We start from the raw sequence: 16986 nt of genomic DNA, 5'->3' as shown, positions 1-16986 counted from the left end.
GGGTACTGTACAGGATTTCCACTTCTAAAATATAAAACAACCATGCTCAGTCATTGCTATGATGCACTGACAATCTGGTTCTGTGCACACTTCTGCCCAGTCCTTGCTAGTCTGCCTGTATTTGTTATCTAAAAAGTGTTCTGGGCTCTGGTAGCTCGTGGTGGCCAAACATCTTACGAAGACACTTTATGTTGGTTTTCCCTTTAATTTGTCACGTGTGTGTGTGTGTGTGTGTATGTATGTATATATATATATATATATATATATATAATTTTTTTTTTTGGAATATTTAAATGAAAAATATGACTTACTTTGAAGGAAATACGGTACTATGTGCCTTGTTCTAACATTGTAAGATTTGTAAGCCCATCTACATCTGGATTTGAATATACAGTATTAGTTTATGGCAGATTGGGTCTTGACAGATTTATCCGGGGTAGTGTCGCAATGACATGAGTGATTTGCTTAAGGACAAATGCAGGTTTACAAGTTGAGGTGTGTACACATTTGCCTCTATCACAGCACTGACTGATTTGATTATGTGTTGAAGAATTCACCACATTTATGCAACATTTTACACATTAGATACATTTTAATTATATTTATACTTTTTTTAAAACTGCATTTTTACTTTTACTATGACTAAGTTTACTATGAACTGTGACTGTCATCATACAACCATTGAAACCATTTTTAAAATCATATAGTCTGGAAACTCATGAAAGGAAGTGGCTTGTTGCCAACGGCCAAGATCAAATAACATCTAAAGGCTTTTAGAAAGAATATAAACAGTGCAACTGCAGTTCTATTTTCAAGATTTTAATTAATTTGATCGGTTTTTTATTTTTATTTTTTCAATAAACTAACTTATTTGGATAGGCCTGGTTTCAGTCGAAAATTGTGCAACAGAATGCCATTAATTTGATAACATCATTCTGGGTTAGCCAAAACAGGAAATGACAAGGCTATGAGCTGTATGCAAAGCGTTCTTGGTTCTGAAACGTCAGCCTACACTAAAATTTGAGATACGCTACTAGACCAAATCGCACAAATGTCAAACCAACACCAAGGAATAAATAACAGCGTGTCTGTATACATATTGTTTGTTGGTGCACCTCGCCCAAAACTAATTTAGCAATGTCACTTTTTAATGTTATTATGCGCTATTGTATGGTACAAGCAGCTTTGGGAGGAGACAGGGATGCGCGTTACCCCCAATATTTTCATGTGAATTAATTGTCCCCCTTAATTAGACACTGGGTCCAGCAGTCCGAATTCCTCCAAAGCTGAAATGAAACCTAAAAGCATAGGTACAACAATAGGCTATTTTATCCTTATGCGTGTCCAAACATTCATTTTTCTTGGATTAAATCCAACAGCGTGGAGGTGTATAACGCAAGTCCACGGCTGAAAAAGTTCATTATAACTGTAGTCATTCCTCTTTTCCGTCAGTCACAAGCAGCTGCCCACAGGCTTTTCGTCTAGGTTCGATATGCTTCTGTGGTGTTATCAAGAGAAGAACCAGAACAGGAGGTAGAGTAAATTTACGGCTGGTTTTTATTTAAATCCGTTATTCCCTGTGCATATAATGCGTTTTCCTTTATTTTCTTTCCGAAATGTATGTGCGAGGTTTAGAACGTGTACTGACATGAAAACAATTCTACATGCTAAAACAGGAAATGGTATACCTGAAGAAGTTCATGAAGCTACTGGATTTCGGCCGAAAAATCGCCGTTATCAGAAATGACGTTGTATTAATAAGTTAAATAATATACTAGCTTCACGTTCCAATATTAAGATGTTAAATTCGAATGCTAATGTTAGAGAGTAAGCGATAAGAGAATTAATTGTAAGATTCCCAAATAGGTTCAAAAACTTCAGCAAGCGGACTTTGCAGAAAGAAACTTAAGCGCCTAGTGCTTTCATGTAGGCTACTTTTATATATCAATGTGTTTTCTTTGATGTCGCTGAAACCTCACCGTTATTGGACTAATGGGTTCTTTTCTGGCTTAAGATATAAACACGGGTTCGTGGAGAATTATTGTGATATGTAATAGGCAATGCATTCTCGGTTGGTGTGAATTCGTGTCATACATCACCCAGTCGTATACTGCGAACACAAGCAATTACTGTAGCTCTAGAGAGTCCCCTGTCTTGCGGTTTTCTGTTCCACATTCTTTCTATATTAATAGAAAAACATTTTCACTGGATTTAAAGGTGAAATTTGAAATATATTTCTATTTTTAATTAAAGATATATGTTTTATATTCCGTAATACTGCTCATTGCTGTTTGTTTCTAAGCGAACAGTGTTAAGTAGAAACGCAGAAGCGTTTTATTTGTCTTTTTAAGAGTAAATGTGCTGATATACTGATAAAATATCAAAATACTTGTTTACCCTAACACTTAACCAATATTGAACTTCGAGTTACAAGCTGAGGCAAGTGATTACAAACGTACCACGTCATTTGTCTCAGGTTTTAAAATAAAAGGTAGCGCCTGCTTTAGTCTGTTAACACCTGCTTAAGTACATGCAAAGTTCACTACATGGCCAAAACTACGTGGACACCCAAAGATCACATACATATGAGCTTGTTGAACATATCATTCCAATCCATGGGCATTAATATGGAGTTGGTCCCACCTCTGCTGTTATAACAGCCTCCACTCTTCTGGGAAGGCTTTCCACTAGATTTTGGAATATGGCTGTGGGGATTCACTTCCATTCCAATTCCAATTCATCCCAAAAATGTTTGATGGGGTAGAGGTCAGGGTTCTGTGTAGGCCAGTGAAGTTCTTCCACACCAAACTCGGCAAACCATTTCTTCATGAACCTCGCTTTGTGCAAAGGGAAAGGGCCTTCCCCTAACTGTTGCCACAAATTTGGAAGCACAGATTCTCTAGAATGTCATTGTATGCTGTAGCATTATGATATACTAAGGGGCCTAGCCCAAATCATGAAGAACAGCCCCAGACCATTATTCTTCCCCCTAACTTTATAGTAGGCACTGTGCATCTCCTGGCATTTGCCAAACCCAGATTTGTCCATCAGACTGCCAGATAGAGAAGTGTGATTCATCACACCAGAGAATGCATTTCCACTGCTCCAGAGTCCAATGGTGGTGTGCTCCAGCCGACGCTTAACACTGCACATAGTGATCTTAGGTTTTGTGTGGCCACTCAGCCATGAAACCCATTCCATGAAGCTCCCAATGTACAGTTCTTGTGCTGACATTGTTTCCAGAGGTAGTGTGGAACTCTGTAGTGAGTGTTGCACGCGAGGACAGACAATTTTTATGTGCTACACACTTCAGCACTCGGCAGTCAGGTTCTGTGAGCTTGTGTGGCCTAACGCTTTGTGGCTGAGCTGTTGTTGCTCCTTGATGTTTCCACTTCAAAATAACAGCACTTACAGTTGACTGGGGCAGCTCTCGCAGGGCAGAAATTTGACAAGTCGGAAAAGTCGGAGCTCAGAAATGATGCTCGAATTTCGAGCAAAGAGATTAAGGTATTTGAATCTCTTTGCTCGAAATTCGAGCATCAGTTCTGAGCTCTGACTTTATTTTGCTCAGAAATAAATGCTGCAAATGATATAACGAAACACCTGACTGATACTATATTTACATTTCAGTACTACTGAAGCCTAACTAGTTTCGCGGTTTCACTGTATTTACTCATTTAATATACTCCTTAACAATAAAATAAAGCAGCGTTTTCAGTGGGAATCCATGTTTTCCTGAGTTAAACAGCGCAAATGCAGTTTTTCATTGTCTGGGCATATTGTTAAGAAGGGAGCTGCCCTGTCGTCCGACAATGTAGACAGGCTTGTCTGGTTAAGCAACTGGCTCGATGCAAAGAAATAGAAGTATAGCCTAACTGTTGTATCCAAAGAAATGGAAGTATAGCCTAACTACAATATCCTAGTTCGAGTTCTAGTTCTGTATTATACTCCCTTTCCACTGTTTCCTGCTCACTTTATTTATTGTTTGTTTTATTTTGTATCATCCTGTTTTGATCCCACATAGTAGAAGGGGATGTTTTGTGAGGTTGGGCACAATTACGTTAGATTTGGTCTTCTCCCATTAACATTACTGACCATCAGCTGAAACCTTCAGAGTGTGCATTGAACACTGCACCTGGAATTTTAAGCTTATTTGCTATTTCTCACTGGGAATAACCTTTTTGCCACAATGTTTACTTGCCCCACACATCTAAGGCTAACTCCTTCTTCTTTGCCATATTTCTTTCAACTTTAGTGCAAGAAATTTTACCTGCACAACAGGCTAAATGTATTATGCTACCCTGGGTTTAAAAAAAAACTTAAGGTAGATAAGATTTCACTCGATTTAATTCAAACCAAACCAAAAAACCAAAAACATTATTGCTAGATAGTTGCGACAAACTGAGTTCAGACACACTAAGCATTCAACTTAATTCCTGGCAAGACTTTTGTTGTGCTTCACATTTAAGAACAGTTGCCATACCTTCAGCTAACCTTATGGGTATGAGATTTAAATTGAATGTAAGACTGGAAGACTGGCAAGATTGGACCGGCACAATATAACATGGAGCCAAAAAAACACACCAAAGACACGTAAACAAGCATAGTTCATTTCTCTAGTACCATTTTTACCATCTAGTGGTAACTTGACCAAACTTCTGTTTATTGGATCCGATTGCACGGCCAATCAGAGGGGGAGTGAATGCGGGACAATACTGTGTCTTGGGCTGCTTGGCTAAAGTACTTAAAACAATTTTTTAGCATAGCTAAAATACTTTAAAGTACATTGATGATAATTTGCTTTTTTCCTTTTTTTTGTTGTTGAAAATATGACTTAAAGTGTAGTTCTTTGTGGATATACATGATGCAAGTACTTAATCCCTTTGGTGCTGTTGTTTACAACAAAATCTCCTGTCATGTTATCTCAAACCTAACATACCAAGTTCTTGTTTCCACAAGCCTCCAATGTCTGTATGGGCTACAACAGTCCTCTGGAAGAGGCAATTAGCTGTGATGATTTTCTTTCGTGCTGACCTTTTCCTTCAGAAAAGCCATCTCAATTTGGGAATGCTGTGTTAAGACCGCAGTTCAAAGTACTGATGCATCACATAGTCTGTTTAGAGGCAGATCAAAAGAAACTGTATCTATGCTCAAAATCCTTTTGATGCCATAGTTTCAGAGGTAACTAATTAAAATGCTGCTATAATGATTGTGCTTTGCTGTATCCAGCATGCAATGTGTTTGTTTGAAAGTTTGCGGAATCTGATATGATATGAAAGGCATCTTTTGCAGAAAATGCATGTTTTAATATAATTTTTAATTTATATTAAAACTTGCAGTTTTTCTGCTGCAAGCACAGGCACACAGTTTCCCTCCTTACAAGCCATGCATTGGACTGTACTGAGGAGTATGGCCGAATAGCCTTTCTTTGATGGCTGTAGTGGACTTAACTACGCGCAATAAAGTATATTTAAGATTCTGTTTTGGAGAATGAGGAAAGCAATGCCATTTCACTCTGGGCTAATGAGAGGATACGGCAGAGTAAAATGTCCCCATCAGATCCCTGTTGAGCATTAAGCTAAAGCAGTGAAACGTCACAGCCCTTCTAGTGGAAGTTCTGGTACGTGCAGTTTAGTGGGTTTGTTTTTCTTGGAATAATGTTGGTGAATCTACGAGGAAGCAACGTTTGACATTTTTCATGAACCTCAGGTTGCTGACTCAAGTGATCTGACGAGAGCGTTATTACTTAAGGATGACTGCTGTGTTGGCACCATAGGTTTGTTCAGATGGACTGCAAGTAAGTTGTTCCATACAGCCAAGAGAGTTTAATGAGCAGATTTGTGGAAATATATGTGGATTTCCTGATCTGGGGAGGTAATGTGTGAGTGCATGTGACTAAAAATGACTGAGTGATTGAGAACTTGCCTGATGAAATGATTCTTGTTGACTTATAATTAGCGATATTTTACTTGCTTTTTGTGGACAGTGTGTTTGCATAGAAATTATTTTATATTTTCTACTGTCATAGTGTTTCCTAGATATTTAATTCAGTCATATAATAAAGTGTGAGAGTATTGTTTTCAAATTGTTTTTAAAAATGTGCAATTTTTTTATTCCATCTGGAAAATAACAGTAGTATGTAAGTATGGCAGTCAGATTCTGAACAATGCTGCACTATGTTTGGTTACTACAAAAAGAGTGGGGTTTGGTTTTTAATGATATAGTACTGCTTTTTCATTATATTAAAAAAAATGTTTCACATGAAATGCACAAAGATAGAGGTTCACATTTGATGCAGTATTGCTAAGAGGAATCAGCCACTAATGGGTAGTCCTAATTTGAACTTGCTAGTCATGCAAAGATAGTTATGATATTAAGATAAATGCATGCTCTTCCCCTAATTTGAGCTCACTGGCCACCACTTGTTTGAATTTAGGAAAGATTACTTTTAATTAAATTCTTCATCATTCCTTTTTTGCACACTAGTGGTCAGTAGCTATTGGCTTGTGGTTAAACCTTGAAATAAATGTATGTTTTTCTAAGACCTGTGTGTCAGAGAGCCTTTGATTTCTGGATGAAGGTAGTCAAATGGTAGTTGGCATATCCAGCAGGAAAACAATCATGGGAATGAACTGTTAAAACAATGATCTCATGCAACTCGTGCAGCTTCTTGTTTTTTGGGGTTTTTTGTTTTTTTTTTCTAATGAAAATAATGCCGGCATTCTTTTGAAGGAATGCCTTCTACTCTGTCTTGCTGTTTTTGAGTGGAATGATAATCCACTATTACACATACTGTATTAAGTTGGACCTGGCTGTAGTCATATAACATTAAATGTTTCATTGTCCAAAACACTTAACCCTTGTGTAAATTGTGCCCACATAATCTGCATGTGTTAGGTCTGAAAGGTTGATTTTATTGCAAATACAATATGACCCAAGGTCTCACATAGATATTTTGATTGGGAAGTTTTGAGAATAGGCAGTATTGGTATGGTCCAATGTTCTGAAAAAATAGAACAGCTAAATGTGATACAGTTCTCATCAATATAATTCTTTTGCTAAAATAATGTTCCCAGAATTTTAAATGCTGCTCATCCTGCTTGTTCTGTGGACTTCTATGTTGATGCATAGATATGCTAATTCAGCGTGACGAGGTGAGGGAAGTAGCTGTTAAACTTGAATATTAGACCCCAGGACTTTCTGTGGTGTGCATTTAAAACATGAGCATAAATTCTTCTGGACATCTCTGACAGTCTGTTTACTGTAGGGTTCATTGATACCAATTACATGTTATATTAATTTCTTTTGAGAAATGCTAAGTCATATTTTTCCAGTTTTTGACAGGATTAAGAGGAATTTCCGTAGCCTCAACTGAGAGCTTTAATGTGATTTTTAAGGTGTTTTATACTACAGAGGTGCTACAGAGGTTTGAGATCATTCGAGTATGATAACATGGAGGTGGTGCATTTTAAGACATACTTTGAACTAAAATACAATCCTACTCATCTGTACCGATTTGTCTGAGCGAAAACCTCAGATGTTACAATTCCTATTAAAACCATTTGCCTGATGTTAGGATACCAAATGCCAACTCACAAGGAAAGTATGTGTTCAGAGAACATATATCTCAGTTTGACTTCAGTGATGAAGGCCTGAACACCGTAGTCTATATTGCTGTGGTTGATTGTAGTTGACATTTATCATGCCATCATGGCTCACATTTGTAATTATGAGTGTTTATGTTTCGGTGTTAATTATGAAATTCTGAGTATTGTAAGAGATTCCTTTTTGAATGCTTTACTCATAGTGGATAAATTGTAGTTATGACTATAGTCTATGAGGAAAATTCTGTGACAATTTTTGGGCTAACTCTCTTGCTAAGCTTATGTCTAAAGATGCATGTAAACTCCAAAATGGCACTAAATGGGTAACCAAGCCGCTGAATGGCTTATTTGTTTAAGGCACCACATTGTGGTGCATGGATGAGCCTCATGGCCTTGGATCAATCCAATGTGCCAGTGCCAGCTGTGGCTGGTAGCACTGTAGGGCAATGCACAATTGGTGCATTTTTCCGGGGTATGGGAGGATTCATTTGGTTAGTGGCCGACACTTCATTGCTATCTAGCGACCCCTGCTGGTCAGTCAGGCACCCATGACTGCCAGCTTAAGCCACATATGAAAGGTCTTCCTCTGACTCTGCTCTGTGCAAGCTTAGCCACAGTCTGTGGTGTAAAAAGAAGCTGTTCATTTTGGGACAGAGAATACTGGCTTCTGCTCTACATACAATAATATCATATTGTGTTGAAAATTAATAATATGCCATAAAAAGCCAATTAGAAACTTTATAAACATGTACTGTATATAGTTTGTGGTTGTAACAATGCAACAACGTAGTTTGTTTTAGCATATTTTTTAGTTTTTTTATTGCTTTCAAATTTCTGGTTTGAGCAATTTCTGTAATTGGTTCCAATGTCTGGTTGGCGCCTAATATGAATAAAGCATAATTTGATTCTTGAATAAAAAGAGACTTTTATACTGGTCCCAATTAAATGATTTTAAAGCGTCTCAACTCAACATCTTCTGACAGTCAGCTGATTGCGCTGTGTCACATGTCTCCATATGATTATATATGATTATAAGGTATTTTTTAGTCCACCAGATTTAGAAATATAGATTTTGGGAAGTCACCCAAAATCAAAATTAATTCATCTGAACGGTTACCAAACGTGGATTTATGGCTGTGAAATTGCATTCTTTTTGCACTACGCAGAGCAGTCATGAACTGTAGCCAAAATAAGATGATTTGGTGTAGCACAGTTGTGTCCCAGCTGCATTTCCAGCATGTGTCCTGCATGTCTCAGGCCCTGAACGTGTCTGCTGTCTCCTGACTGGGTGCACAACCGGCGAGGTCATGACATGCACCGCCATCTGACCATCCAAGCACGGTGACATCACAGGGACTGTGAGATGCAGCCCGTACGGCCAGGAGGAGAGAGGGTTTGAATCACAGGCACATTAGAGGTAGAGAGAGCGCAACCAGTCCCACTACAGGCTCCACAGGGCCCAGTCCCACCCCCTGAAACCGCTGAAGACCCCTGCCAAGTGGTGCAAGGCAGGGAGGGGGCTGGAGGGAGGCCATCATGATTGACCTCAGCCACCTCACGGAGGAGGAGCAGGAAATGATTGTGTCGGTGCTGAAGAGGGACGCCGAGTTGAAGAAGGCTGATGAAGAGCGGATCAGGTGAGTTAGGCCGCCACCCATCTTGTCAGCCCCTCCTGCTCTTGTGGTGTTTTTGTATGAACTGTTGTTTCATACAAAAACAACAGTTTTAACTATCCATTTTTAAAGTTTAAAAATCTGGCTTGCTACGATTTGTCCATACTGGAAATGAGCATCGGATGTGCAGTCGTTTTGTGGCGTGTTTACCGAAATGCCAGATTCTGGTTGGTTTCAAATGAATGTGTGTTAAGTACAGGGTGAGGGACATCTTATATATTATCATTCATACCTTATTACAATGTACCTTTGATTCAAAAGCGGTTTGGCAATTTGTGGACAATCCCACCAATTTAGAAAACGGACAATTTGGTTATTGTATAATGCATGATGAATTCAGTTCTGCAATGTTTTAGACAATGTTCTTCATGAAAAGTATTCAGATTTAGAAGTCTTTGCTTTTGCCAATTATTCAAATAAATCTGAAACTTTATTTGTTTTGACTATTTTTTTAAACATACAATTGAATGTCACGTGATTGCTAATGCTGTAAGGAAACAGAATGCTTATGTAATTATGTGTATTTTTTTACAGTTGCATTTAAGAAGACATTGGCACAGTAATACCTTAACATGAGATCTTGTTACATTACATTACAAGCATGTAGCAGACGCCTTCATCCAGAGCGACTTACACAACTTTTTACATAGCATTTACATTGCATCCATTTATACAGCTGGATATATACTGAAGCAATGCAGGTTAAGTACCTTGCTCAAGGGTACAACAGCAGTGTCTTACCCAGGAACTGACCCCATGACCTTTTGGTTACAAGCCCAGTCTGCAGAGATCCTGGATAGTGAAGGCATTCCTTAATATTCTCTCCTGTCTTGAAAGGGCTAGGTTTAAATGACTAGTGACAGGTTGGGTACAAAGTTAAGCACCTGCAAGTTTTCACTTGTAATGTAATTTGACTACAGCTGATTTATTGATTAATTGGCATGAGCTCAATCCTAAACAAACTCATTAATAATAACCGCAGCAGATCACCTTATATGGCATTCATGCTTTCAGCACAGCTGTGTCTGCACATCCAGTACTGGATGTGTCGCTGCCAAGGCAGATGGCTGTGAAAAAACTGAGATTTAATGCAATTCATTAATCACTTCAATTGAAGCCGCAGCGGGTGAAGGTGTAATGTAGGTATGTTTATATGTTGATAGGGTGTGATGGGAAGAGAACAGAGGAATGCAAGCTGACTGGTTTCTTTAAAATGTAAAACAGGGGATTAATCCTGGTGCTTAGCAAGTGACCAGTAAGATTCTAACCCCCTTTTCACATGACCAGCATTGGTTCATAGAAGACAGGACCTGAGGAATAACAAGCTGAAAATGTAAAAAAAAGAAAAACTGAATCGGTGATGAAGATGAGTTGCAAGCATATTTTAGCATTCCTTTAGCTCAAAAGTTTCTCATTTTTTTCTTGCCCATTATCAACAGTGACAAATTCTTCTGATATACATCTTTCTGATGTTTGTGGTTCCACATTGGCCTTCTCCTGCATTGTGGAATTTCTACTTTGTTTAGTTAATCAGCTGTTGAAATTAGCCTTTAGTCCCACAGGGAATTACAGGAATTGTGGTACACACTGTTATAAGCAATATACATTTTATTTTATGATACCTGCTAAAGAAGGTAATATGTCAGATGTTATAGGTGCATGTTAATTCATAATTTCACTTAGCTCCCTGAGCTTCAGCCAGAAATCTATGATAATCATGATTGTAAGCTAAGTGAATCTACTAAGAATAAATTTGCTTGATTAGCCTTATTTTGGACCGGTTTTAAAGGGAGATTAAAGCTGACATCTTGAAGTTGACATGCCGTCATCATTGGCAGGATTAGATTCAATGTTGTAATCATTGTTGGGTTCTTTTCCCTCTCAAACGTCATGTGGAGCTTTAGTTTTCACCTTAAGGAATAGAAGTAATTTATGCAGAATAGCTTTGTTGAAAATATTGGATTTGTCACATAACTCTTTCTGTTCATGTTTTTGAGAGAGAAAGGTCCCTCTCCCTCAAAGGAATTAGCATGATGTGTGACACAAACACGTAATATTAGCAAAATATCTGAAAGCAGGGTAGTCTCAGACAAGGTCGCACAAATTGCTGCAGTCAATCATTTCTGCCTCAAACTCTTGTTTTAGACAAGGTGGTTGTTTGGACGGGAGGTGTCACTTGACCTTGGTGTCTTCCAGGAGCCTGTCACTTGCGAACTGAAATGCAACTCTGAAACCAGCATGCCTCCTGCCATCCAGAACTGGATGTGCCCTTCCTTTATATGTTAATGAAAGTAAATAAAAAACCGTGGTCTGACATGCCTGTACCTGTATAGGGATTGGCGTTACAGAGGGTTGTTCTCATTTGCATTAACGTCTTGTCTCATCCTCTGCGTACTCAGACGGCTGCGGAAAGCTGCGCAGGACACAGGCAAGCTCAAATATCTGACAGGGGAGTGGTTTTACCAGACTAAGTCACAGAGACACAGGGACCGCATCCATGGGTCGGACATCATTCGCGCAGCTATGAAACAGAGGAAACCAATGACCATATGTGAGTCTGCCAGGTTGAATACTTGTGCCATTACAGCCACCAGTTTAAGGGGCAACTAGGACAATGAACTCCATTGGACAAAGACATATTTTGTTTCTTGATTTGGCTCTGTGATCCACAATTTTCGATTTGTGGATCAAACAATTTACATGTGGTTAAAGTGCAGATTCTCAGCTTTTATTAAACTGTATTTTTATACACTTTGATTTCACCATGTGAGAAGTACAGCACTTTTTCTACATAGCCCCCTCCGCTCCCCCATTTCAGGGCGCCATAATGTTTGGAATGTATTAATGTTGTGTAAATGAAAGTAGTCACATTAGGTATTTAGTACTTTTTAGTACTCACATACAGAGGTGGACATTTCAGGGGTCAGAAAGTAAAAGTCCTGCCATGTATTTCATCCACCCCTGAACTCAGCCAGCTGATTTAGCTCTGGCTCCTGGCTGAAGAATGGTGCTCATTAGCAAATCCAGGTGACTGGAACAAAATCCTGGGATGAACTTTTACTTTCTGAACCTGGATTGTCCACCTCTGCTCACATACTTTGCATGTAATGATTACTTGAAGTCTGTAACCCACAGACATCACCAGGAGTTGATAACGTTCTCTGGAGATGCTCTGCCAGGCCTGTACTGCAGACAACTTCAGCTCCTGCTTGTTTTGGGGGCTAGTTGTCTTAGGTTTTCTCTTCAGCATATGAAGTGAATGTTCTATTGGATTCACATTGGGTGAATGACTTGGCCAGTCAAGAACTTTCCAGTTTTTAGCAATGAAAAATTCCTACGTTGCTTTAGCGGTATGTTTGGGATCATTTTCTTGTTGTTGGATGATGCGCTCCATCCAATTTGGAGACATTTGGTTAAACTTGAGCTGATAAGATGCTTCTGTGTACTTTGTAATTCATTCTGCTGCTGATCATTAATGAAGACAAGTGAGCCAGCATCTGTGGCAGCTATACACACCCAAACCATAACACCCCCACCACCATTTTTCACTGATGAGGGGGGTGCTTTGGATCTTGGGCAGTTCCTTTTGGCCCCCACACTTTGCTCTTGCTCTCACTCTGATACATGTGAAGCTTGGTCCCACCTGTCTACAAGAACTTTTTCCAAAACTAAGCGTCAGGTTACATGTCTTTGACTGTTTTTTTTATTTCTCAGCCTCATAATGGCTTCCTTGACTTCCATTAGCACAACTAATAACTCTGACTCCAAAGGCAATCAAAAGCCTTGAATCAAGACTAGATACTGAAAACTGTCTTATACCTGCACAAAGGAGCAATTGAACAGCCTAATCAGAAAGCGATTTCTTCCAAACATTATGGAGCCCTGAAATAGGCCATGCATAAAATTGCTGTAATTTCTACATGGTGAAACAGAAATGTGTAGAAATACCCTATAATAAAATCAAATCATCAAATAACAAATTATGGACAATAGAGCCAAATCAGTAAAAAGATGTCTTTGTCCCAAAAATTATAGAGCTCACTGTATATGAAATGTAATACATATGTGTAATTCATTCTTTTAAAACCTACTTTGTCTGTGCTTGGTTGTGTGCTTCAAAACTAAATATTTTCTTCACATATTTTCAGGTATTTGAAGTTGAAAGGCTGGTATTTTATTTCAGAACACATTCATTTTCATTTTCATTCATTTGTGTTTTTCTCCGGAAACATCTGAGTCTGAAATTTGTTGCTGTGCTTTATGGAGGGATTGACAAAATAAAAAAATAGAACAAGATTAGGAGAATGAAACATAAAATTTAATTTAATAAACTAAAATTAGCTATATTTTATTTGTCTTTCTGTAGTGTATGTGTTTTCATGTGCACTCAATGTGCTTCCAGTAAATTTTAAAATTGTATTTGCTTTAGGGAGGCCCAACAAGAACAAAAGGGGAAGAAAATTCTAGAATAATTTTAGCCATTTATTTGTGAAGGGTTACAGCTTTTTCACATTGCTCTGACTCTTCCTATATTCCAATGGTAACCCTGTGCCCTGTTGATCTGTGCTGTCACTGCTACTCAGTGTCTCATATGGTTCTGATCATATAGCTAGAACTGCCTTTTGTTGTGTCTTTTTATTCTGTAATTGCTAGATTTTTTTCTTGTGATTTCTTAATATGTCTTGTACTCTGTGGGTTTTTTTTAAATGTAGATATTAATGTTTTGAACCCAGTAGCTTTAACTTAACCCTGTTCTGTCACTATAGCTGTAACTGGCCTGTCTGTGTCCTGCATGCTTTCTCTGCAGTGGAGATCACCCAGATATGGGCAGAGAGGCCCAGTTTCGTTAACAGTGAAATTCAGGATATATTTGTTCCTGCGGAACTCTCTGGACTAATAGAGGAGCCGTCAACACAGGCAACAGAAAAGAGGTGACAGTTTGACATCTTTTGATTCACACCCTTTGACAGACAGTTAGCAGCATTCTTTCTTTCTGCTTTGCACATATCAATTTTGCAACTTATTTAGTCAGAGCCACTGTCTAGACAAAACAGAAGGGAGAAATAGATGAAAAGAATAAAATACATTAAATAATCTTTGTGACTGTAAGATATTATTGAGCAGTAAATTGTCTTTCGTAGTTTGATTTCCTCGTGTCCCTCTTTTGTTGTCTAGAAATGAATTTTCATGACACAATGGTAATTTTGAGGTAGGGCCTTCATTTAATGTCGATTCCAGGATGGCCTTACTAAAATTAAACCATGTATTCATCATATCAGATATGATATCAACTGCGACGTCATGTTTATTTTTTAAGAATAGCAACTTGTTAATGGCTGTTTAGTACATCTTGTCTACACTTCGGTATCTGCTAAATATTGAAACATGATACTGTAAATCCAAACTTAGAAATACGTATATACCGAAATTTCACACATCCAAATACTGTATTCACCTGTACAAACATTTTTTTCAAGAGTCTTGTTGAAGATTGTTGCCAGACCCAAAGTTTCTGTTTATGAGTAAACTGTCTTGCATGGATGAAACCGTTTCCCCTTGATTTAAGAAACTCACATGTTTGCTCCTACCCTTTCTTACACAGCTAAATATGGTAGAGGCATGCAGAAGTGATATATGACTATATGAGTACACTTTGGCTCTGGCATTTGAAATATTCCACAACATTATATGGTCATTCTCAATATGAAAGCTCAGAGCTTGGTTTTAGCCTCAACAAGGGCATTAAAACATCATTTTATTTCTGCAATAAAAATAGAATTGAATGAGAGCATAAGGTTTAATATTTTAATGCTAAAATTTTAAAATTCAGTAAATGCTGTTAATGCAGAAGCCGCTCAACAGACCTCAGGTTGCAAACATACTGATGACTAATATCTTCTGTGGCCAGGGAAGAGGTGAACATATCATGAGAAGGAAGGAAGTAAGAAAGAAAGAAAGAAAGAAAGAAAGGGCATTAGAGGAAGCATGATTAGGTGGGACATAGTGTAATATTGATAAAAGCCATTCAGATGTATTTGTCAGTGTTACATTGAAAGTGTGCTCCAGCTGTAGTTGTATTGTTTTTGCTCTCAAGGCTATGTCCTTTGCTCTGTGCCATGTGATGGAGGACCCTGAGGAGGTGGAGAGCTGTTCTCATAGCCCCCGACCCGCTAATCTGGCACATTCCTGTTTGGGATTTGGGGAGGCCGGCCACTTTCTCATGAGGCCTGAGCAAATTGGTGTGATTGTGTAGCGGGAGTCAGTCAGACAGAAAAGACAGGCCTTGCTGTGGCTTGTACGCTCCCCTCCGTTAAGCCGCTTCTGGGTTCAGAACTCACGTGGTCCTGTTTAGCTGTTTTTCACACTGCCACCAATCACATCAGAGTTGGTTGGGGAAGGAGAGCTTCTCTCACTCCATGAAAGCCGGCTGAGGTTCCTTTCTGTTTGAAGAGGAATAACGGTCAAGTACCTGAACCAGCAGGCATTTTAAACAGCTAATTCAGCCAACAACAGTGCAGTTGTCTTTCATGAATAAAGTCCTGTTCATGTTTATAATAGACTCTTGGTTTTTAAATTAATCCACTGTACCTAAATCTTACAAATTCTGTATTATATAATAAAATGTGCTTGCTGTAGGGCAAGCGGCAGTGTCTCACCAGATGTCCAAAAAGATGGAGTCATCCTTGCCCTGCAGTCCCCTCCCAAGGTATATTAAAGCATATGAACATTTTTAAACATGCTCCATGTACTAATAGCCGTAACTTTGCCCTGAAAGAATTTTGTATTATTGAAAGAGATAACATATTCAAAGAGATCATGGACAAGAGAATCATAGATTATGGCCTTGTCGCATCACTGATTTTGTCTCCTTTTTTTTGGCTGAAGATAAGAAGGAACCCTTTCAACAGTGTGCTGGTGGGGTCCGAAGCTTCAGAGGAGCCAGAACCGCAGTTTACCAATTGGGAAGCAGAGCCGATCACGCCATCTGATGAGGGTGAGAGCTCTCTACAGTAACTGTGTACACCGGTCACCTCTGTCAGTGTGAGAGCACTCCACGAATGTAATCTCCAACGGGGAAACTGGGATACCTGCATTCTGGAAGCAGGTGGAATGGCCAACATGGGGAATTTTATACGATATTCAGAAAAACATATGGAACAGCCTGGCTAATGGCATCATTCTTTCAGGATTTCTATGACATTATATCTGTGTGATAATATTACAAAAATGGTACAGAGAGGTGGTGCAAATGTTGTTTTTTTCCAGGAGCCACACAGAAAAATGTTCAGTGTTCACATCTCTAAGAGGGCCTGTTTGAGTGCAGGAGGGATTTAATGTTTTCTATTGGAGTAAAATATACAGAGTTGATCTAACACTGAATGTTTTACTGAGTGACTGGTAGGAACCTGAACATCTGCAGAGATCTGTTTGACATGACAGGTTATAGTTTGAGCCTGAATGTAATGGTTTGATGCTGTTTAATGCCTTCAGTGATAGTGGGTGTAAGTATCCCTTTTCACAATGTGAAAAAAATATTGCCCAAATAAATGAACAAAATAGTGGGGATGTAGTGGTGCTCAAATCACCATAGTGAAGATCTGGATGAAATCTAATTTTGGGAAGCTGGCTTTTGTGGATCATTCAAATTCATTCATATTATGACCAAGTGAGCTGTTTCACTAGCACCTCCACAAGTCATCAGTGTTTCG

General features: G+C 38.7%; 1 protein-coding gene across 19 annotated transcripts in view; it reads left to right on the top strand.

Moving 5' to 3' along the window:
• The first annotated feature begins 961 nt into the window (after positions 1-961).
• Positions 962-16986, top strand: part of sytl2a (synaptotagmin-like 2a) — a 28439-nt gene continuing 12414 nt past the window's right edge. For 4 of the 19 annotated variants that reach the window (XM_064351151.1, XM_064351155.1, XM_064351152.1 and 1 more), the window contains exons 1-6: positions 1281-1533; positions 8862-9241; positions 11677-11828; positions 14085-14208; positions 15914-15983; positions 16163-16271. In XM_064351151.1, the coding sequence (XP_064207221.1) occupies positions 9141-9241; positions 11677-11828; positions 14085-14208; positions 15914-15983; positions 16163-16271 (556 nt within the window). In that variant the 5' untranslated portion in view covers positions 1281-1533; positions 8862-9140. Of the gene's footprint in view, positions 1087-1272; positions 1534-5538; positions 5875-8861; positions 9242-11676; positions 11829-14084; positions 14209-15913; positions 15984-16162; positions 16272-16986 lie in introns of those variants that run through there. The other 15 variants (XM_064351145.1, XM_064351146.1, XM_064351141.1 and 12 more) reach the window with 11 other exon arrangements.

Source organism: Anguilla rostrata, chromosome 9 (assembly GCF_018555375.3).
Source record: "Anguilla rostrata isolate EN2019 chromosome 9, ASM1855537v3, whole genome shotgun sequence".
In the NCBI taxonomy this organism is placed as follows: Eukaryota; Metazoa; Chordata; class Actinopteri; order Anguilliformes; family Anguillidae; genus Anguilla; species Anguilla rostrata.
The sequence above is the reverse complement of the archived record's forward strand: the minus strand, read 5'-3'. Positions and strand labels throughout refer to the sequence as shown.